General features: G+C 46.2%; 2 protein-coding genes across 2 annotated transcripts; both read right to left on the minus strand.

The window, feature by feature from the left end:
* Nucleotides 1-973: 973 nt before the first annotated feature.
* On the minus strand, nt 974-9662 carry LOC118789394 (INO80 complex subunit D-like). The gene is made up of 10 exons (XM_036545798.1): nt 9337-9662; nt 7687-7933; nt 6591-7399; nt 6189-6291; nt 5706-5930; nt 5424-5533; nt 4624-4757; nt 3955-4172; nt 3675-3832; nt 974-3289 (listed from the first exon to the last, which is right to left on the minus strand). Exons 2-10 carry the CDS (start codon nt 7902-7904, stop codon nt 2298-2300), a joined length of 2967 nt encoding a protein of 988 aa, XP_036401691.1. The 5' UTR covers nt 7905-7933; nt 9337-9662; the 3' UTR covers nt 974-2297.
* A 1313-nt stretch (nt 9663-10975) lies between these two features.
* Nucleotides 10976-19858, minus strand: LOC118788908 (NADH-ubiquinone oxidoreductase 75 kDa subunit, mitochondrial-like). Its single transcript, XM_036545108.1, has 19 exons — nt 19787-19858; nt 18732-18814; nt 18260-18351; nt 17944-18051; nt 17666-17742; nt 17424-17505; nt 15907-16037; nt 15535-15720; nt 14483-14617; nt 14286-14400; nt 13766-13911; nt 13467-13595; nt 13147-13276; nt 12888-13048; nt 12534-12688; nt 12172-12347; nt 11938-12072; nt 11466-11538; nt 10976-11372 (listed from the first exon to the last, which is right to left on the minus strand). Exons 2-19 carry the CDS (start codon nt 18808-18810, stop codon nt 11281-11283), a joined length of 2202 nt encoding a protein of 733 aa, XP_036401001.1. The 5' UTR covers nt 18811-18814; nt 19787-19858; the 3' UTR covers nt 10976-11280.
* Between the last annotated feature and the right edge of the window lie 1631 nt (nt 19859-21489).

Genomic DNA, 21489 nt, shown 5'->3' on the forward strand with positions numbered 1-21489 from the left:
AGGTCACCTGAAGGGCAGTTGTACACAGTAGCACTGTACACTATTGTGGAGGTGCTGCGCTTGGCTGGCCCCTAATCCCATCCCACTGTCCCCTGCCATCACAGTCTTTCAGCAGCAATTGTCCAATGGAGTTTAATAGCTATCAAAAGTACATTAAGCCATCAGACACAATAAGAGCCATTATAACAACGCCGCTGAACAAAATGTGAGACACCATTTAACCCGTAAAGAGAACTAAACTATTAGAAGAAAATTTGATAGCTATTAAAACTACTAAAAGATATTCCACAGAAAAACACTGGCTCCACTGTGTACTGTTTGCAGATGAAAGAAAAATGTTCAGTATTTTTGTTTTACTTCATTTTCAATCCATTACCACTCATTTTAACTCACCAATAAAAAACCCAATGTCGAGACTGCTACTCTATAATTATATACTTATAACATTCGAAGTGATCTTTCAGCCTCTAAAAACTACTACCAAAAACCCATGTTTTACGGCGTTAAATCTAAATGAGTATTAAAAACAGACAGGGAAGAGTTATGCAAGGTAATATTTTCCTTTTCCCGAAATGTTTTAAGCTTTTACCAATTAAGGGAGCACAAAGTTCAAGTTGGACATGGGCATCCCAGCTACACTGCATAACTAACCTTCATGGCAAAATAGATGGCTATGCTACCTGGGAATAGGCAATTGTTGAGGAACTTTCTGCACTGGTGCTGATGGGAGATATAGTCCATAGCTGAGTGGCGAAGCACTTTCGGCTGTGAACTGCACCTCATGTCGTGTGTATATTGACCTCACCCCTGAACAGAGGGTGAAGAGGAGACATCCACTACACCACAAACCACAGTGCACTTCCAGCAACCCAGAGGGCATTGGTTCTGAGTGTCACACTACCACACATCAGGGTGACCATGGGAGTGAGTCAAGGGGGCTCATTTTATTTGAGTATATACACCCATTCCCCTGTGCTTACCCTTTCATACTGACTGTTTTCTGCCCTATCCTTGACTTTTACTGACACCATAATAAGAGAGAGTTCGTTTTGGACAAATCTGACATTCTGAGATTAATGAAGTGAAAGGAATTCAGCTATCACTGCTTAGACACCCATGCCACTTTCTCTGTATGTCCCCTTAAAGGCCACTATATGTGCAGAGACCAGAGAGCACCACTGAGAAGATTGGACACTTTTGAACCCCCTGCATTTGGCTATTCTCACTGAGGGGCTTCATGTTAACCTCTTTAGGCACTCCTTAGAAGTATCGCAAGCTGCTCATGTTTTCAACCCAGGACAATTTCCCTGACCTAACAAGGTGTATGTGTCTACTTTAACAGTCTGAAACCACTCTTCAATCCAATAGAGAAGTCTAGATTTGAAATGATTTTCTTTTAAGTTACAGGTCCAGTGCATTTCTTGTCCACTTTAAAATGTCAAATGGAATAAAAAATACACAAAAGTAGAGATCAATACTATATGTTAAAATACTATGCCCAGAGAATATGCCAGTGACAGTTTATTGCTTAGAGTAACCAGATTCACCTGCGAGTGTCTAATGTGCAGCCCACAAGGAGTCCGCAGTTGCTGTCAGATACGCACCATCATCTTTGAGAATTTGATTCAATCGATAAAATATTAAATAGTTACAATATAAAACAGTCGTTTTAAAAGTGGTTTGGCAAAGTCTCCGTGTTCATTTCATCTCGGAGGCAGCTACCCTCTTCCATGATAAGGTATCGGGGTGCAACAGCACCTGCAGAGTCATAATTGGGCCACAGAGACACGTCGAGGTTCACACTGATGTCTGTTTCAATGGCGAATGAAACTGCGTACGAGGGACACACAAAATCGTTACACGGATGCAGCGAGACACGGCGACGGCTTTGAGACAGACAGGAGCTGGAAACGCAGCGAATGGTGCTGAGGCCTTTTTCACTGAACGACGTAGCACTGATCCTGTCGCTTTGATAGGAATAACCCTTCCCCCCCCGGAGGAGGCCCTACTTTGTTCTTCGATCCCTCCCCTCTGCATTCTGACACACACACACTCGACTACACATGCTTGATGCCCACCACCTATGTATAAATGAGACCTGTGGACAGCTAGGAGGCCGGGCTTCACCTGTACCCTGACAGATGGCAGAAGCTATCATTCGTTAAATTGCAGTGCAGAACTACTTCAGCTGTGCAAAACCTGATCACAGAGGGCGCGGGCTGAAGCAGCTTCCTGGCGTGACTCCGCCGCCGGCGCTGCTCGCCCCATGGCCCACGCCACGGCGGGGCTCCCCGCGGTTACTGCGTGCTGAAAGGGGGCATTGCACTGTTGGCACTGGCAGCGGTGGCACCGGCGATGGAGAAGCCAGTGGGGGGCGCCGTGGAGCTGTGGCTGGGCTGGACATCCTTGGGGATGCCGCTGTGCGAGGCCAGCTGGTGGCCGAAGGCAGCGCTGAACTGGGGGAGCTGCTGCTTGGGCTGGCTGGAGGTCAGGAGGTCGTGTGGAGAGGAGGACGGGGAGGAGGTGGAGGCCGGGGGCGCGGTCAGGCCCGTCAGCCCGCTCGGGGGCAGCGCCGACAGGGCCGCCGTGGGCTGGAGGGTCAACGAGTGCGTGGCGGAGGGGGGTGTGGACAGAGAGGTGGAGAGCAAGTGGCCCTCCGGGCCCATGAGGTTGCCGAACTGCGCGGGGTCCGTCAGGGGGAGGGGAAGGTTATTCCAAGGGGAGCGCGGGGGACCCGGGACCCCGCTGAGGGGTACCTCCAGCAGGAGGGGGGAGTCTGTCTGGAAGGAGGTGGGGTGGGGCGAGGATATGTGGTCGCTGTAGGGCGATGGCACGTGTTCGCTGCTGTAGTGGCTGCCGTGAGGCGAGGAGTGGGGCGCCTCCGGCTTGGCTAAGAGGTGGGAGGGGTGGGTCCGCGAAAACGCCGGCTCTGTGAGCGGGCTCTGAGCGAGCAGGCTGTTGGAGGAGGCAGTGGGGGCCACGGCGGGGGGCTGGGGCGACGGCGCCGAGGGGAAGTGCCCTCCTGCGCTGTGCAGCAGGTTGTCGTCCAGCTCCAGGCTGGAGAAGTTCTCGGCGGGGATGCGCCCGTTCAGCAGGTCTCCCATGGCCCCGCCCTGAACCCCGGAGCCGGAGAACACGGCCATGGCGCGGTGGTCCACCCCGTCGGACTGTGCCAGCTCCCCGATGGAGCTCAGGCACACCAGAGACTCCGGGTAGGAGCCCATGGCCTGCAGGGCGCGCACCAGCTCCTCCGCCTCCTCTGTGGTGGGCAGCAGCTCCCCGTTCTTACCTGCAGACACAGACACACCTTGTTTCACATGGCGACAGTACCAGCACACTCATCTACGTTCCCATGCTGAACAGCAGGGAGATGCTTAATTTATGAGGGGCACAGAAGCCATTATGAAACTCATCCCAGATTCATATTTGAGCAAGTTTTTTTTTCCAGAACAAAATTAAACCTTAACTAAGTTCTACTGTTCAATCATAAATCATTTGTGCATCTACGCAATTAAGACCCACACTTTCCCCTCTACAGCAAGACCTGCTCATAGTCTAAAATCCTGTAACCACATCAAAATGTCATTTTCAGAAGCATCTTGCTAAGTCTTGGACTGGACAGGGCTATCCTAGCAACGGGCATATTGTGCTGCATTAAGTATCTGAGACTGTACCTTCAAACAGATCAAAATCCTGGAGGTCGTCTGGAAGCCTGGGCAACACGTCCGAGAAATCCTCCTGGTTCAGCTCCAGGTCATTTGGAATGTCTGTGATGTCATTGGTGATGTCATCAGGAAGCTCATCTGTACTCAGGTCTGGGGTAGAAGGACTCCTGCCATACCAGGAAGAGACACCGTGAGTGGATGGTTCTCTACAGAAGGAGCCTGCAGGGCCGCAGTGGCAGGCCATGTAAGACACATTCATCACAGACGGGAATGAACAACAGGGGCTGACCTGATGCTGGCTGCCTGTGTGGGCAGTGATAGGCTAGAGGGCATTCCCAGGTTCCCCTGGGGCAGCGCGGGGGGGATGGGTTTCTGCGGTCGCCGCGGTCCTCTCCTCCGCTTCTTCTTGTGTTTCTTGGTGAGCGCGGGGGGTTTGGTCTTTTTCCGCGGCTTGCGCTGCTGCTGGTGCTGCACCCTGCGGTTACTGTCCCCACGGAGGAAATTATCCTGCAAGAGACCCCACATTACCATGCAAGGTACTGCAGACACTGCACCTTCCGCAACCACCACCACACAACACACAGTACAAAAGACCACAGCACAGAATACAGGCCATCTACTCCAACAAATGCAGAAGTACAACAGGGAACATGCATTCCTGGCACTTTATTATGATGGGAAACAGGCCATAAACTATTAAGGAATTACCACACAACACAAAGTACATGTGACAAAAGATTCTCGTAACAGGCAGAATCACTGGTCATTAAATCATCTCATTCATCAAGCCCTGCTGTGACAACAGATCCACATAACATATAGATCGGTGAATCTGCATCAGAGTAGCACTGTTGTGAAACAATTGTCCAAACTATTGTTCATTGGTGGTTGACAGTCTTCGTCAGCATCTGGGCCTGTGAATTTCGGACGCTGAGCACCGAAGGAGAAGCAAGCTCACCATCTTTTTGGCATGCTCCTCACAGAGGGGTGTCTGATGTGTGATGTCGAACACGGGGATGGAGCACTGCTGGCCGTCGGCGAACTTGGCTGTGCAGCTGGTGAAGAGCTGCTGGGAGCGGTTCAGCAGGATGTCTGCAGCAAGCCATAAAGGAAACAGTCCGGTGCAGAGCTACACGGCGCCACGCAGGTGCACACACTAGTGGATACAAACTACTTTACTGTCACTGCTTTACTCTGAATAATGGGGAGGCCAAACTGTATAGCCACACCTCCACCTACATTCCCAGAAGGGATGGAATTTCTGTCAGTGTTCAGGAACATGGTAGGCAGAGGCAAATGGCATGATACAGAATCTTTTTAAATGATTAAATTGACTATGGACAAAGGTATCTGTTGCACATTCTGATTTTTTGATGAATCAGAACCAAGGGGAGTTAGGAGGCTTTTCCCTAATACATAACTACTCTTGACATCACAAGTCAACCAGATGCATCACATCATTTTACTGTTTTTAATGAACTTCAGCCTTGCCTGAAGGTCTATTAAAAAAGAACGTGCTGGCTTTCTGTATAAATCACAAACATTACGCACCTCACACAATATAAACAGAGTAAGTAATCCTAAATGTTTAGTTGAGCTCTCCTAACACACCAGTTAGAATATTTTCTTCTTCATATGCATTATACAGTTACAAATTCTCAAACACAGCAACCTGAGTCAGCAGACAAGCTGCATCTACACAGTCTTAGGGTGAGAGAGTGGAGCCACTCTGGTGCCATGGAGCAGGCGGAAGGATACGCTGGAAGCAATGTCGGGTGAAGGGCAGTGCACGCCTGTTGCAGGCCTGGCCTTTTGTGTGTCCTGTGCACAGTCCCGGCTCCGTGTCCGGCAGCACTGCTGGCTGTGCTCTGAGGAGACACACTCAGTTTCAAAACCACATTGCACAGCTGCTGCAAATACAGTTTCTTTCTGTTACTGCATACGACGACCATTAGGCAACTGCTGAAAGGAAGAGCAATGCACCTGTTGGCAGATATGCGGACAGTTTGGATGGCTGTATAGAGCTACGTGCAGGCGTACCTGGAGGCTGTCTGAGAGGCTCTGTGCAGCTCCTGGATCAGCTGGCCAGCGCTGTCAGGGTCCTTGCTGGCCGCGTGCAGCAGGGCTTTGCGAAAGGCATAGCGGTATCTCTTGTGGTGCATCGCTGCCCTCTCTTGCCGGCACAGGTGCTTGTATTTCTGCTGCAGGTAAGTGCACAGCCGCGCCAGCCTGGTGCTGCGCGAGGAGTCTGCCTCCTCGTCTGAGCTGTGGGTCATGACAAAAGAGCCGAGCTTCATATACCGTAAGGTTCATTAAAGGGTCAAAGGATTCAACTCTCCTCTGCTCACAGTCTAACAACGTCTGTTTGTACATAAGTCTGATTCAGGTTGGAATCATTTAAACTGTACATATTCATTTTCATAATTTTCATAATAATAATCACATATTACATGTTCACATTTAAAGTGATAACACTTTAATATGATATGAAAATGTAATCTTCTGTAGTGCAGTGTGTCTTACTTGTCCTGCGAGTATCTCTCCTGCAGTCTCCACCCATACTGATATGGTGGGATTCCCTCAACATCCTCTTCATCTTCTGCACTGTCTTCAGACCAGTCCAAACCTATAAGGCACATCATTAGCACACACCTGGCCAAACATTCTGTCATGCTGTCTGCACTGGACTAAGGCGGTCTCTTTGCCACACACTGGGCCTACACAATGTTTCCTGTCGCTGGTTAACAAGCATATTTGCTCCTGTCTGACCAACAGACACATGAGACACATCTTTGCTCTGCATAATATCACCTTCCGTTCAGACATTAGGTTTCTTTCATACCTTTAAAATTGACTGGCCTCATAATTCCACACACATAAAGTGGATTGTGAATGATGACAGGGAAATGCAGCATGCTGAGATACCTAGATGAGGGAAGAGCTCTCCGTGTTGCTCCTGTCGCTTCGAGCAGAGCTGCACCAGATGCTGCAGCCGCGCCAAGCAGGCCGGGGGCGGCGCGAAGGTGGCCGCGCGCATGGTCACCGAGTGCCGCCGCACGCTGTCCCCGGCGCCGGCGGAGCGGGGCGGAGCCGTGGGCGGGGCTTTCCTGCTGAGGGGAACACCGGCGCTCTGGACCGGGCTGTGAGTTGTCCTGGGGGGCAGTCCTTGGGGCGGCGGGACGCCGGGCTGAGGTGGTGCTGGCTTGCATAAGGATCCCTGCTGAAGTCCTGGGAGGCAGGAGGGGGTCAGGTAGGAGTGCTGCGTCTGTGGGAGGATTACTGGCGGCTGAGGTGGGAGGTGCGAGCGCGTGGGGGAGGAGGAGGAGGGGTGCTGGCTGGGGACAGGAGGCGGGCTAAAGTGCTCTGGCGAGGCCTTGAGGGCGTCGGCTTCGCATAGCCGCAGCCTCTGGTTGAGCACCAGCCGACTCTGCAGCTTCTTCCTGACCGCGGAGCCCTTTCTCGGCACGCCCTCCTCCCCGTCTACCTCGTCCTCTTGGAAGGCAAAGGGGTCCAGCAGCTCCACCTCTGAGAGGGCCAGCAGGCCGGCGTGGGGAGGGGAGGGCAGCGGCTCGTCCAGCCCGTTGGGCGTCTTCAGGGCCAGCGAGGGCACCGTGATGTTGAGGGCCACAGACTCCAGGTGAGGCCGCGATCGGATCTCCTCCAGAGCATCGTGCTTCTTCTTCCTCTCCTTCTTCGGGATGAAGCCGAGTACCTGCAGGTGGCTGTTACAGTATCTGTGGGACAAATGCACACCTTTTACACAGTCGCATGCATATTGCAGCAAGATCTATTACACAGCCCCTGAGGACTTGAAAGTGAGCTGCATTCAGGGCAGGCATGAGGGGAGGTACTTTAAGGGGACACAGGTACATTTAGGGGGGTATAAGGAAATAAACACTTTGAGAGGAGACCGGTGGGTTCAAAGGTGACATGATCAGTCAGGGTCTGAAGCTGCAGACTCTATATAATATAAATATACACATGCACATGCGTGCACACATGCATGCGCACGTACACACACCTGCGGTCCTCAGACTTGGGGATGGGATTGGTGCATCGCTGGCTGTTGTACTTGGCCACATATTCACATTGCTTGAAGGGGGCTGTCTTGTCCTCCAGGACGTGGCGGATACAGAAGGCATAGCCGTTGAGTCTGCGCTGCTTGCACAGCTTGGGGCTATATGAGCACAACGGCTTGTTGTCCACCTCCGAGAAGTGTATGTGTTTGCCTTCATACATCACGTGACTCTTGTCCTTGAGAACATCAGCTGACATGAGAAGACATGGGAGAGGTCAATATATCACCAGTGGGTCATGTAGTGAAGCCCTGAGGTTTCCCGTGGAGAAGGAACAATAGTTCCAAGTGGACATTGCTCTCAATATGGGATACAGTCCACATGCAACTCTACCCTTTCTAAAAGGAGGTTCAATAGCAAAACGGGCCTTGCCATTTTTTAATTTTTGCACTTCGTGTCATGAAATGCTTCTGTCATCAACACTGGCTGGCTAGACTACTAACATAATAACAATACTAACAATAACAACAATGACAACAACAACAACGTTGATGCATTACCATAATAACAACTACTATTACTTTATTACTACTATAATAATTATTGCTATAGTAACAACACTTCCCATTATTATTAATAAAATATATAATTGCTAGCTAAATACTTCGCTAGCGTCCAAAATAAACTTAAAGTGAACTTAGCTACAGTAATCTAGCTTACTCCAACAGGCTAACTACAAAAAATACACGCTAACACTTTGATAATAAATGTGTATCATGCAAAAAAAAAAAACAATGCAAAACGTTTTGAGCCGTTACAGCTTGCTTCAATTTAAAAGCACAGCTAGCTGGGTAACGTTACCTAGCTAGCTAGCGAAACGAATTCTTCGTGCTTACACGATAACGCAGGCTAGCTAAGTTGCAGTCTGCTGGGAGTGAACCTCATAAGATAACTACAAAGTCTCGCGAACATTACCAGTGAATACACACAGCTAATCAAATCAATATAGCCATAGCTAGCTAGCTCGCGGAAACAGTTTTGGAAATGTAGGTAGTTTACCCAAGCCAACTTAACGCAGCTAGCTAGCTACAACTAGCCAGCCAAGTTTGAAACGCAAGATGATCTTTTTGCTTACGTTAGCTAGCTGGTAGACTTGCGAGCCAAATGCATACGTAATGAACAATAGATATAATTTGACAACATCATAAGGCAAAGAGCAAGGCAGTTCGCTAAAACAAGTTTGAGCTAGCTTGCTCACAAGCTAGCCAGCTAAATACACCTAAAGCGACGATCGCTCAGGAAACGGAAATAAAATGCATGCGAATTAACCATTAAAATAAGCGTGCAATACCACGAATAAATAGATGGGGGCAAAAACGACAGTGATAAAATATGTATACGGTGGGGCAGATAACGACTTAACTAAATATTTACAATATCATTTCAAACAAAGGGAGGCGCTTAAAGGCCTGTTTAAATAGGCCTTCAAAACAAAACAAGGAAAACATATTTGCTCACCCAGAAGAATGTTCTACTAACTTTACCAAGGTAATATTAAATGTCCATTTACAACTTACAAAGTAGCAAAGCAAAATATCCACAAAGAAATTGAAGCAAACGTTAAAATATTAAACGTTTTCAGCGGCCTGTCCCACCTTGTAATCCCCCGGCCTCGGGTAGCTGCAACGACGGCCTTGTCTTCCACAATACCCCGGGTTCCTCTTCCACTCGAGCCCAAGGCTTTCAGATAGATCCGCTTACCTTCGATTGGTATGCGCTGTACACGGTATACACTCCAGATAGAGTCTGCAAATGCTTATTATAATCAAGCAGGCTATTTATGCATTGATATTCGGTATTTCCCCCCTAAAGTACAGTTTTTCTATCGGGATATAATTTAGTTAGAATCCTTGATGCATCTAAATGTAGTTTATCTCCAACAAAATTTAGCAGGAAAGAGCTGCTGGGGTTTTTAGTTCAGACATCAGCATACTCTTCGTACAGCACCACTACCGGCACTGCGGGGACATGACAACAACTGACTGTTCAACAACAACCTCTCCTACCATATTGGAAATTTAACTTAATATCATACCGGGGACTGGAGATTCCGTTTAAAAATCAACCAAGTTTATTTTATATGGCATTGAGTGTGTGTCACAGTAAGGTAATCTAAAATATTTATCCCTTTGTTTCGGACAACTAGCGGCAGAAACTTTCTCACTTGTCCCTACTAACAGGTCGCTCTTCTCCCCCATCTTCTTGTCCTTGCGGATTTGTGACTGTAGGAAGTTTCAGTATTTATTAAAAACGTATTAAGTGTTCAAGGGGGAGCATTTCGATACGTACTAGTATTCAACTGGGTATCTATATTCTGTTCCTTAAAGTATTACAGCAAAGAAAGCAGCAAAGCCTTTGTTTACCGTATATGTACCCAGATCTGTTAAAATCTCCTAACAGTCTGATACAGCCAGTCATCTAAGTTTCCAGTGGGAGCTCCACTTGATGATGAAATGATGCTAGGATTCGTAATAATAATTTAGCAAACCCTTGCTTTTCCATTTCACCGTCGCTGCAGCGAGGATTTACGAGAAAATCTTTTCTCTACCCACCACTTCTCTTCAGATCAGCTGTTTCCTACTCTAACGATAATTGCCATTATACCCAACTCCCACTCAAACGCCTTCTTTCTTTCACGTCTCACCTGACACAATATATACTTAACATTTAAACTGCCTGGAGTGTTAACCCCATTCACATGGTGTGGGGTGGAGCGGCTCAGAAATATTCACCATGGTTGTTAGTTATTTAATATAACTTAATGTATATATTATGGCTAAGGTATTTTGGAGCTTTGGTAAATACCTTAAACATATTATTTCCTTATCAACTAGACAAAATGTTAAGCTTTTAATACAGTAATGTACAGACACTGTTGCAGTCCTAAACAAAAAGAAGCTGATGTTTAGAAGTTTCAAAAATCAATAGTATAATACATGCTGTTCTTTCAGGCTTCCATAACCTCAAATAACAAACACTGAAATTTTCTTGTCAACATACCACAGCAAATACAGACATATGAAAGGGGTTCATTGTGGTTAAAATCATGGGCGTAAATTACTGGGGGGGGGGTTGTAACCCCCCCAATAATAAAAACCGGCCAATACAGCCCAACCCCCCCCAAATAATCATATTCATCCAGACCTCAACCCCCGAATGTTCAACCCAAAGTTACGCCCTTGGTTAAAACAAAACCCCTTAATACCAATGTTGTCAAGAAAATGAAAAAGTAACTTACAATAAGAGGTTTTTATTTATTATTACATTTAAATGTTTCTACATCAACGCTGCTCCCCCAAAACTCAACATGGAAGTTGCATCTTTAAACCAGTAGACCTTTATTCTCAGTAGAGCGCTCAGATATATGCAGAGAATTCACACAGTTGAACTGTACTGTTCAAGGTGATGCAAGGTTTGAATGAGTCTGGCAGGTGATAAACAGCACGCTGCATTTGCAGGTTCTGCAAGCTTCTGCACAAGTCTGTGAAAAGAGAAGGTGTGTGGGACACTGACGGGTGTCTGAGAATACGGACAGGGTTTCAGCAGATGGACGGCTCCTCCACTGCTTGCGCTCCTTCCGTCACGGCCTTCACACACTTGGCCATAGTCTGGGAGGCTCTGCTGATGGGATCTGAGAGGATGGAAGAGAGAGTGTGAGTCGGAAAACACACTGAATCAAGAGACCATCAGGGCCAGGCTGTGTGTCTGCAGAGCAGGGTCCCACCTGTCATGTAGAAATCTCTCACTGCGAGTTGTGGAGGAACCAGAGGCTCAGCTAGAAGTGCCTGATTCACAGCCTGTCCAAGAGAGAGGGTGAGAAAGCGCATGTTTAAGTAAGGCTAAGCAACACAGTGGGAAACAAATTAAAGCATGTGGATCAGACACAGTGGGCAACAATTAAAGGCCTGGCTCCCCTTCAAGTGACCGACATATCTAATTTCATTTAACTAAATAACATATTAACTTTAAACCTATTCAGTCAATGTAACATCAATGACCATGGTGACATCACCCCATTACAAAAATGTGCTGCCACCTATTTGACTGTATGTTCAGAATATTAGAGATTCACTCACTGCAGCAACTCTGATAATACTGTGGGGTTTGCAAACTTGAGGGGTGTAAAAGCAATTCTGCCTCTGCACCCAAGAGGTTCATTAGTAGCATTCAAGGGGCTCTAGGTGTCACATTCTGACCTTTGACAGCTCATTTGCCTGCTTGAAGTAGTTGGCCTCTTCCACGTCATCATAGCGCACCAGGTTGGGTGACACCTCAGCCAGTCTGTCACGCACCTCATCTAGGGTGTCGTAGGGCAGTGTCACACCTGCCAGCTGTGAACACACCTATGTCAGTGAACACCGACCACACACACATACCTCATTAAGCTATGCTCTGTGCCCTACTGGCAGAGGAGTGTGGTAGTAGTGTACCTCAGAGATAGCTCTAATGATCTTCCAATCCTCTCTGGCCATGCCTGGCGCAGTCACCGCCACCCTGGTCTGCTGGGCACGCCCCTCCGTGTTCACATAGGTGCCACACTTCTCTGTGTATGCAGCTCCGGGGATAATGATGTCAGCCATGGGTGCCCCCACATCCCCGTGATGTCCTAGGAGCAACAGCACAGGCAAGTGCATTTGCCATCAAATACGGCTTCCCATGTTCCACAACTTGCTGAAACGTGCTTCACAGAACTAGATTTCAAAAGACTGACTGATACTCCCTGGCTGAACCACATTCTAACAAGTTCAAGGAAGTGGGGGTAAGATATACTCTTTTCAGGAACATCACTGACCCTGATAGATGATGAGGCTGCCCTTTGGAAGGTCCTGTCGGGTGATACATCCCGCATCTGCCCCAAGCAGGAAGAGAACCTTTGGAGGGTTCTTTCTGATGGCTTCCACACCAGGCTTGTAGCCAAGGTCCAGTGCTGCCACCTGACTGGCCACCCTATGATATGGGCATACAACAGACAGAGAGGCATAGCATAATGTATCACCTGTGACTGGCTGCACCGAGATGCATCATGGAGGTGTTCAGGTAATTACACCTTGAAGAAGGTACACTCACTTTAACATGTGTTCTCTTTGATACCGATATGACATGTGCTCCCTCCTTAGAGAAACACATCCAGTTTAAGACTTATTACCTATGAAGAACGTTGAGCACTTTCCAGCCGTCCTCCACCCCACTGCTGGCGCGGGCATTCAGAGCAATGGTGGACACTGCGGAGTGCAACGCAGCCCCGTCCTCTCGCTGTAGACACGCACTGCCCATTACCACCACCGGGCGTTTCGCCTGTGCCAGAACCTGGGGACAGGTTGGGTGGACAGGGAGACACATTCTCCTTTACTAAGCTCAAAGAGCATTATGGGTAAAATTCTAGTCAATGACAGACATCACGCTACCTGGCAGAAGGGGTGCGTCCCTGCTGCAATCTCCTGCAGCACTTGTGTAGATTCCCCAAGGTGATCATAGGTGTAGCTCAGGTCCACTTTCCGCCCAACCAATGCCACTTGTAGCTCATTGTGGAGCCAGCTGCCAGAGACAAAGAAAAGTACATGGGAATAGGCTGCATTACTGCTTTGTGCCATACCACATCTACATATAATTATCACATTTGTAAATATATACACATTATACCCATGGGTATATACACACCCATATAAATCTAAATATAAATTCAGCATTACTCTGACTCGGTGAGTTCCCTTGTGGCTACACCTACCTCTTCCTGATTCGCACATTGAACAGTGGTGCCTCATAGCGGGGGTTGGTGCCGACCAGAAGCAGCAGGTCGGCCTCCTCGATGCCAGTGATGCGGGAGTTCAGCAGGTAGTTGGAGCGCAGGTCAGAACTGGAGACAGAAGCCCACGTCAGTGCAGCCCTACTGCTGCCCTGCCCAGCCTCACCCAGACCCTCCCCGTCTAGCATCCCCCCCCATCTCATACATTTCCACCCCTATGACCCAACTCCTTCACCATTTCATCAACCTCCATCCCTTTCACCCAGCAGACCCAGTCTTACCCCGCCCCAGTCATGGGGAAGATTTCCTCGGTGCACAGGTTGTCACTGTTCAGGCGGTTCAAAAGGTCCTTCAGAGCAACCAGAGCCTCTGCATCCACTAGACCCCCCGCAATGGCTGCCAAATCCTGCCCCTGAGCTCCCTGCAGCTACAATGGCAAACACTCTAATGAGCACCTTCCTGCAACAGTGTTGCACCTACACACACCCTGACACCCACATAATGCCACAACGTCTGCTGAAGTGTTCAACTTGAGAAACAGCACAGAGAATAAAGTTAAGGATCAGACCATCACATAATTGTGACCTTAAATTTGCAAAAATGATGCTGCACCAACTGAGAGCAACAGGAACTGGTAGAAATACTTTACTGTCCCACTGCATGTCTACAATATGACTCTACGTATACTGCATGAACCTCAGGCACGCTTAAAGTAAACTACAGCAATTATCTGCTAAACATTAGTCATGAGGGTGCATTAGCTTTACTGAGAGGTCGGACCCCAGCCAGTGAGAAACGTACTGCTCCAGCGACTTGTGTCAAGACGTCCTCCCATGAAGTGGGCACCAGCTGTCCAGAGGTATTCTTCACCATAGGCTGAGTGAGCCGCTGCCTCTTTAGCCCATCATACGCAAACCTACAGACGATGGAAGCGTTCAGTTTTAAGTCAGACAGACAGACAAAGTTACTGTGGGCACAGGCAGACAGACTGAGCTCACCGGGTCTTGTCGGAGATCCACTCCTCGTTGACATCCTCGTTGAGGCGCGGGAGGATCCTCATCACCTCTCCGCCCCTGGTGCTCACCACAATGTTGCTGCCAACGGCATCCAGCACGTCGACGGACTCTGTCTTCCTGTAGAAACACGTGCCTCCTCATTAACATTTACAAGGGACAATATATACACACATTCCTGAACAAAAAACAAACAGGTCAACTCCAGGTCTACCTCACATCCAACCAGATCATTTCCCCTCAGCCGCAGATTTGTGCTTTTTTGTGATTTTAAATACTGGTCTATTGTTGTCTTTTGCGTGTGATTTACTGATAAATTGCAAGTTGAGTAAAATACATTAAATCCCTCTGTGTGCAGAGGTGTGCACTCTTTCAGTCAAAGATGTTGGGGACATTCTTGATATTGCTTCCAAAGCCTTTCCTTTCCTTCACCCTTTAGACCAAATGACTGCTTTTCTAAATGTCACAATTAGCCACTAACTCAACAGTTATTCAGGTGACTATGCCAACTGTTTAAATATTACAGATAACTAAATTCCTACAGTGACACCTGGAAGACTACAACTGAAACACAGGGTTAAATCCCCACAGATCATATGGTCAGGAATAACAAAGGGCCCTAGTTACTGCACAATCATCAACAGTATTAGCATTCTCTCCACTCACTATTTTGCAGGTTCCTAAAAGAAGGACTACAATTACATATTCATTCATATGAAGCAGCAAAGAACCACAATTCATACATTTTCTACATTTAAGGTGTGCAAAACTCAGAGCACCAGATTTGCACATTAACCTTGATGACTTCCTGCTCATGATGGCGCTTTCGCATATATTAAAATGCCTGCAAGCCTTTAGTAAATCAGGCCCAACATGTACAAGGCAGTGCTGTGTGATGTAGCTTTGCAGTACCGTGGAGCCCAGTGTAACTGCATGCCAGTGCAGCACTACTGAGCACATATGCAGTGTGGTGTGGCAGCGAAGCAGTGGTCTGTCTGTGTGCTCTGCTGTTGCTATGTGTGTCAGGTTGTGAGTACCTGGTCTCCCATGGGCGGGAGGTGAAGGCATAGGGCTTGGAGGTCAATGCTCCAACAGGACAGACGTCGATCACGTTTCCGGACATCTCAGACATGAACATCTTTTCCACGTAGGTGCCCACTTGCATGTCATTGCCCCTGCCGGTGGTGCCCAAGTCCTCCACACCTGCAATCTCGCTGGCAAAGCTACGGTGAGCAGAACAAATCAGTTAATGCCCTGAGAAAGAGCTGTGATCATTCATCCATCAATTTCAGTGATACTCCAAACGGATGCGCTTGGTATCCTTTGAAATCTAGTTTTGAATATGGGAGTATGTACGCCAATAGCAGCGTGGGCGCGTGCAGCGGGTCGCGGTCGCTGGCTCCGCTCACCGGATGCAGCGGGTACACTGGATGCAGCGGGTCATGATGGTCTTGATGAGCGGGCCGATGTTCTTGTCCTCCACAGCCCTCTTCCCCTCGGTGAAGCGGCTCCTGTCAGTACCAAACATCATCGACTGGTCCTGTGTGACACAAACAGCAACATTAGATATGAGAATGACCCAGATGTGAACCTAAACAAGGCCGTCTACTATGGCCTGTCACCATGACAGGGCTTACCTATCAAACACAAGGCATCGTACCTAACTATCCTACCTAACCCATACGTGCTGGACTAGGATCAAATTTCTTTATGTAACCCTCACTTCAGCCATAAGCAACTGAACAACAAGGTTTATCTGGGGCCAGTGTTTATGGGCTTCCTCTGCCTTCACCGCGTGGTTTGCAACTGGAATGCCTGGCCTGCCAAAGTGAAAACCACATGTGGCTGGTTACTGACATGCCTTAGTTATCGAGCGTACGAGCTTGATAAAGTACCCTCTAGGTCGTCTCCATCTAATTACCTGCAGCTGTACAAACAGACTTTGGAGACACAAATGTCAGGCTTTCAAATATCTTAGCAGTGACCTTAGCAAACACCCCCACATAGACATTTTTGTTGTCATTTATCACAATATAGTCATGGCACTGCACATCCGCTTTCTGAATGCATCACACTGATTATTCGGTCTGCTGCTTGTTCCGTGTCCAATTCAAGACCACAAGAAAAAAATGTTTCATTTGACTACACATACACTCCATGCAGAATTTGATTAACCTCCTACAATTGTACCCTGTCACTCTTTGAAGTCATTTATCCATTACATTTGATGCACTTCCACCCTTACTTTTCCTAAAATTCCTAGTGCTGTTGGTTTTCTTTGTGTTTATAAACAGAACATGTCGACTGGAAAATTTACAGAAACTGGAAATGTCATGTAAAATTGCCAAGTGTACTGGCCCTGTTTCAGAAATCATGGAACAATCAGCATATAACAGACTGCTGTGTAGTGGCCAGTGTTTATAAAACATATAAAGTAGAGATGAAAAACACTTAAGCGTCCTAATATTTGTGCACTCAGTAAATTAGACCTGTTGACTCCTATTCATTATCACTGTTTGGATTCCCAGTGTTTTGAGTTCATTTTAATATCAACACATTTTTGGTAATTTAATACTGTAACAGCTTCTTCTACACTTCATCCTGTAAACTGGTAACAATCTGTGGCTTAGTAATAAGACAAACCAATTTAATAATACTGAATTCCAAGCAGCATGTCCTTTCAATAAACAAAATATCTGTGGAATGTCTTTTGGCATGCCTTTTGGGATTATAAACATCCAGACCCAGCAGTCAACTGCCTTCAACCACCCCCTTATCCAGGCACACACCTCCCAGCCTCTCCTCAGACTCCAGGAAAACCCTACTGGAGCCTCACTGTCTGTAACTGCTATCCTCACCGCTGTTACACAGTGGCCAGACTGTCCCTACCCCCAACAGTCTCCTATGCACTTTCCCACATATTTACCTGCAGGTCACACTCTCCTCCTTGGTCACAGATTGGGCAGTCCAGAGGGTGATTTGCCAGCAGGAACTCCATCACGCCCTCCCTGGCAGGACAGACAAGCACCGTTAAGACCAAGACGGCAGCAAACAGGAGTAATTTTCTAATTCTTTCAAAATGCTTTCATTGAGCCTCTTGAAAAATGAATGTTCAGTTTCTTGAAGAGAGCCACAGCAAATTCAGGAATGAGAGGCAGCTGCTCTGACCTGGCTTTCCTGGTCTTCTCTGAGTTGGTCAGAATGTTCCACCCCTTCATGACAGGCATGGCACATGCAGCCACAGGCTGTTAAAGGAATACATCCCATAATTTCATCACTCACAGGGGGAAGTCAAACATTTTTAAACACTGATTTAAAACAATCAAAGGACAGAAGTAAGTCTGAGCGGAATGCATTTTAATAAACAGTGTTGATGCATTCTTGAGCCATGAGCTTTTTGTCCAAGCTGGCCGAATTTGTACCCTTGCACCAGAAACATCACATACCTTTGGTGCTCTCTCGATCTCCACAAGACACATGCGGCAGTTCCCTGCCACAGACAGGCGTTCGTGGTAACAGAAGCGTGGTATCTGCACTCCCATCTTTTCACATGCCTGTGTACAGAAGAACACAGTCACAATGCTCAAAACTCTTCTATCTTTTAATATAAAGTGCCTAACCCTTATTGACAATAAACTCCAACAAAACCTGAAATTCCATTCACACAAAACACTGATCCAAAGCTTGTCAGCAGAATCATTTTTGGTTACACAATGGACTACAGTGAAAGGGTGAGTAAGATCCATGCAGAAGTGAGGTTACCTGCAGCACTGTCGTTCCTGGCTCCACCATTACGGGCTTCCCATCCACAAACACCTCCACCATGTTACTGGCAGCTGTGGCTGCAGTGCGAACTGGAGACACAGAACACACCTCAAGGCTTATAGCAGCTGCACCAAACCTCTGGCTATGCCTTGACTGAACTGTGACAAGCAGAATTTGTAGGAATTTTGTTCTGTGCACGTACTAATGAGGGCATTCTATTTTACACTAACCACGTGCATTCCCATACAATCACTTGCTCTGACCCACACTGAGACTATACCCTTTCCTGGTTAGGTGCCAGTACCTGTTCCCTGATGGGACCAGGCAGCATGGCCATAGGAATTTATGTCTGTGCCCATGCATAGATTATCATTCAGCTCAAGGACAGAAGGGTGTGGGAGGAATAACACATTACTCTAGAAAGACAAGTAACATAATGTGTGGTCGAATACTTATAAATGGTCATTACCATTGTTTTTAGCAGCCAGGCAGCCCTTGCAATGGGCCACCCCAACCAGCGCTCGGCTAAGGGTTGGCAAACGCAGCATGATGCTGAAAGATAAGACATCAACACAATGCTCATACAGCTCAATAGCACAATTCTGCATCTACATAGTGTAAACACAATGATAAGATTGACTCATTGACATTGACTCTGCATAAAAGAACATACCGCGTAAACAGACAACACTTCTCATTCCACACTGTGATAGCAGGACTGCCATCTACCCAGTTATGGGTTACAAGGGCATACCCCATTCTCACACAGTACTGAGATATAGACTTTGGGGGTTCCTAGACAATATATACAGGCTAAGTATACCAACAGCTATTCAGATATGACCTTTTCTTTCTGCTTATTGACACTGCACCTGACACCACTTAAATAAGCGTCATCTTGTTTTAAGTAATAAGACGATTATGTTGCCAACTACCAACCACAAACCACATTCATAGCTTAAAGAAGGCGTGCAAGTACTGTTAGCTAGACACCCAGGTACCAAGGCAGCTAAGATAATTTAACCATTTGCATACAGCATGTAAATATAGTGAAAATGAAGGTATGTTTCAAAACGCCAGACTTGCTATGTGGTTAGCTCACTGTAGCTAAACTTGCATTGCTGTAGCTGCTGGTGATGTGGTAGGGTAGCAATAAGCAGTCCTATCTGAACATTCTCAGAGAACTAGCTGTCAGCGATTTTGACAGCCCACAGCATGTTACTTAACATTACTTGTTTAACATGTACACTTTTCCAAAGCTAAATTACCTCCTCTAAATTTCGCTGTGCAGTACAACTTTCTACATTAGTGCTGTCCTTACATGCACCTAGCTAGCTAAAGGCAGGCTAGCTCGCTAGCCGGTCAAGGGCACACAGAGAATACCGTACTTATTCTCCAGTTTTACAAGAAAGCTAGGCAAATGTACAAAATATGAACATTCTCAACTCATGATACAGAAATATAAATGTGAACAGGTACGCACTTGGTAAAACAACGTCAAATATAAACAGCTGGCATTCTTACCTCGTTCGCTATTTGGCCTTCTGGACCAGAACAGCGGCACTTCTACCACAGAGACTAATGGCGACTTCGACAATTACCGGTTGGAATGACGGAAATGTCCGATTAGTAAACAATCATTGTTTTGTAACTTTGGATAATTTCATTTTAAATTAAGCTTGGTAACATATACACTATAATTGTTTTTGCATTATAAACATTCATATAGCTAAATAATAATTTCATGCAGTTTCACCTTTCACCCTGGGTTGATTTTCCACTTCCTGTGAAAACAGGAACTGAACGAATAATGATTTTAGAAATGTGTTGATAAACGTTGCCAGATTGGGAAAAATACTCAGTAGTATGAGATCAGGTGAAGGTGATTTACTTTATCGTTCGTTTAGCCGTAGTTTTTAATGGTGAATTATTTTACGTAGCCTGGATGGAGAAAAAAACGGGGGGAAGGGTCACATGGGAATAGATGGGGGAACAAATATTTGGAAATGTGGAATTCTCTTAATAAATGGATGAAAATATGTTACATTAAATGTAGCTTTTTGTGAATTTTCCTTCTGGAGAGATTTGTTAAGGCTGTGTGTGGACGCATGCGTATAGTTATCATAGTCCCAAATTATAACTATAAGACTCCATCGTCTTTCTTGTCCCTTTAATTAACAAGATGCTAGTTAGCAAATGACAACGTTAAAGCTTGCGGTATGAGGTATTTTAAGAAAAACCTGCTCGGACATCTGGCCTTATTTTAAAGTTTGCATCTTGTTATTTTGAAAAACAAATCACAATCCAAAAGTTAGAAATATTTCAATTATTTTAAGAGTATGAATTATGCAAATATTACATCAAGAACCACAGATTGTAAAATGTAAACTTTACTTTATTCTTTATGTATGACAAAGAAATGTTAACATATATTACAAATACAAACATATCTAGGTTCTCTAGACTATGCAAATGGCGTGTTATTCTATAATCTATAAACAGCCGTAAATCCCAAGCAAACCACCGAGTGACAATTGCTTGTTGAACTGCACTCATCATATATTGACATTAGTGTGTTCTTTGTGAGTTTTATCAGACATGAGTCTGTGTTGTTTTTAACAACTGATCCAAGGGCATATTTAATTACTTAAATTGATTAATTTGCTTATTTCCCATCTGTTTTGTTGCTCTTCAATAAGCTTCCCTTCTCTTTAGTTCTTACATATCCACTAAATATTTGCTCAGACAAGTGAATTTCTCAAAACTGCAGGAAACAGTTTGGTTTAGTGGGCTGAGAGGTAAAGGATATGAGATGATCTTATATTTGATAAGAGGACCTGAATTCAACATGCCAGCATGTCAAAGATGGCATGATAGAAACAAGTTACTGAAGGTAGTAACAAAAGAATGCAATGGAGGGTTACATCCATACTCTCTCCTTCTATACATTTTATTGATTAGTTTCAGCAAAGTTAATAAGGAAGTAACCCAGAGATGTTCAGTGGAAGATGAGATTGTTTCAAATGGAGCAAATATGTCATATCACTTTAATTAGAGTAGTGTATCTCATGAAAAATCATGAAGGATCAGTGAGAACAGCTTTCAAGTTATTTTTTCTTGGTAGTGTGAGTTTTACACTACTAGCAAGCAGGACTGTCAAACATTACCTGTGGACTCTACAATGTGGTACCTCTAACATCACTGACAGAGTTAAGTATGCAAATCAA

Source organism: Megalops cyprinoides, chromosome 14 (assembly GCF_013368585.1).
Source record: "Megalops cyprinoides isolate fMegCyp1 chromosome 14, fMegCyp1.pri, whole genome shotgun sequence".
Lineage (NCBI taxonomy): Eukaryota > Metazoa > Chordata > Actinopteri > Elopiformes > Megalopidae > Megalops > Megalops cyprinoides.

What these genes read in the sequence shown, in the direction of transcription:
- LOC118789394 (XM_036545798.1), bottom strand. Translation starts at nt 7,904, where the DNA reads ATGTATGAAGGCAAACACATACACTTCTCGGAGGTGGACAACAAGCCG. An exon ending in CACCCGACATTGCTTCCAGC is followed by an intron (nt 4,758 to 5,423) that starts GTATCCTTCCGC and finishes GGCTTGCTGCAG; the next exon opens with ACATCCTGCTGAACCGCTCC. An exon ending in ACACAGGCAGCCAGCATCAG is followed by an intron (nt 3,833 to 3,954) that starts GTCAGCCCCTGT and finishes CTGGTATGGCAG; the next exon opens with GAGTCCTTCTACCCCAGACC.
- LOC118788908 (XM_036545108.1), bottom strand. Translation starts at nt 18,810, where the DNA reads ATGCTGCGTTTGCCAACCCTTAGCCGAGCGCTGGTTGGGGTGGCCCAT. An exon ending in TCATTAGAGCTATCTCTGAG is followed by an intron (nt 12,073 to 12,171) that starts GTACACTACTAC and finishes GTGTGTTCACAG; the next exon opens with CTGGCAGGTGTGACACTGCC. An exon ending in AGGCAAATGAGCTGTCAAAG is followed by an intron (nt 11,539 to 11,937) that starts GTCAGAATGTGA and finishes TCTCTTGGACAG; the next exon opens with GCTGTGAATCAGGCACTTCT.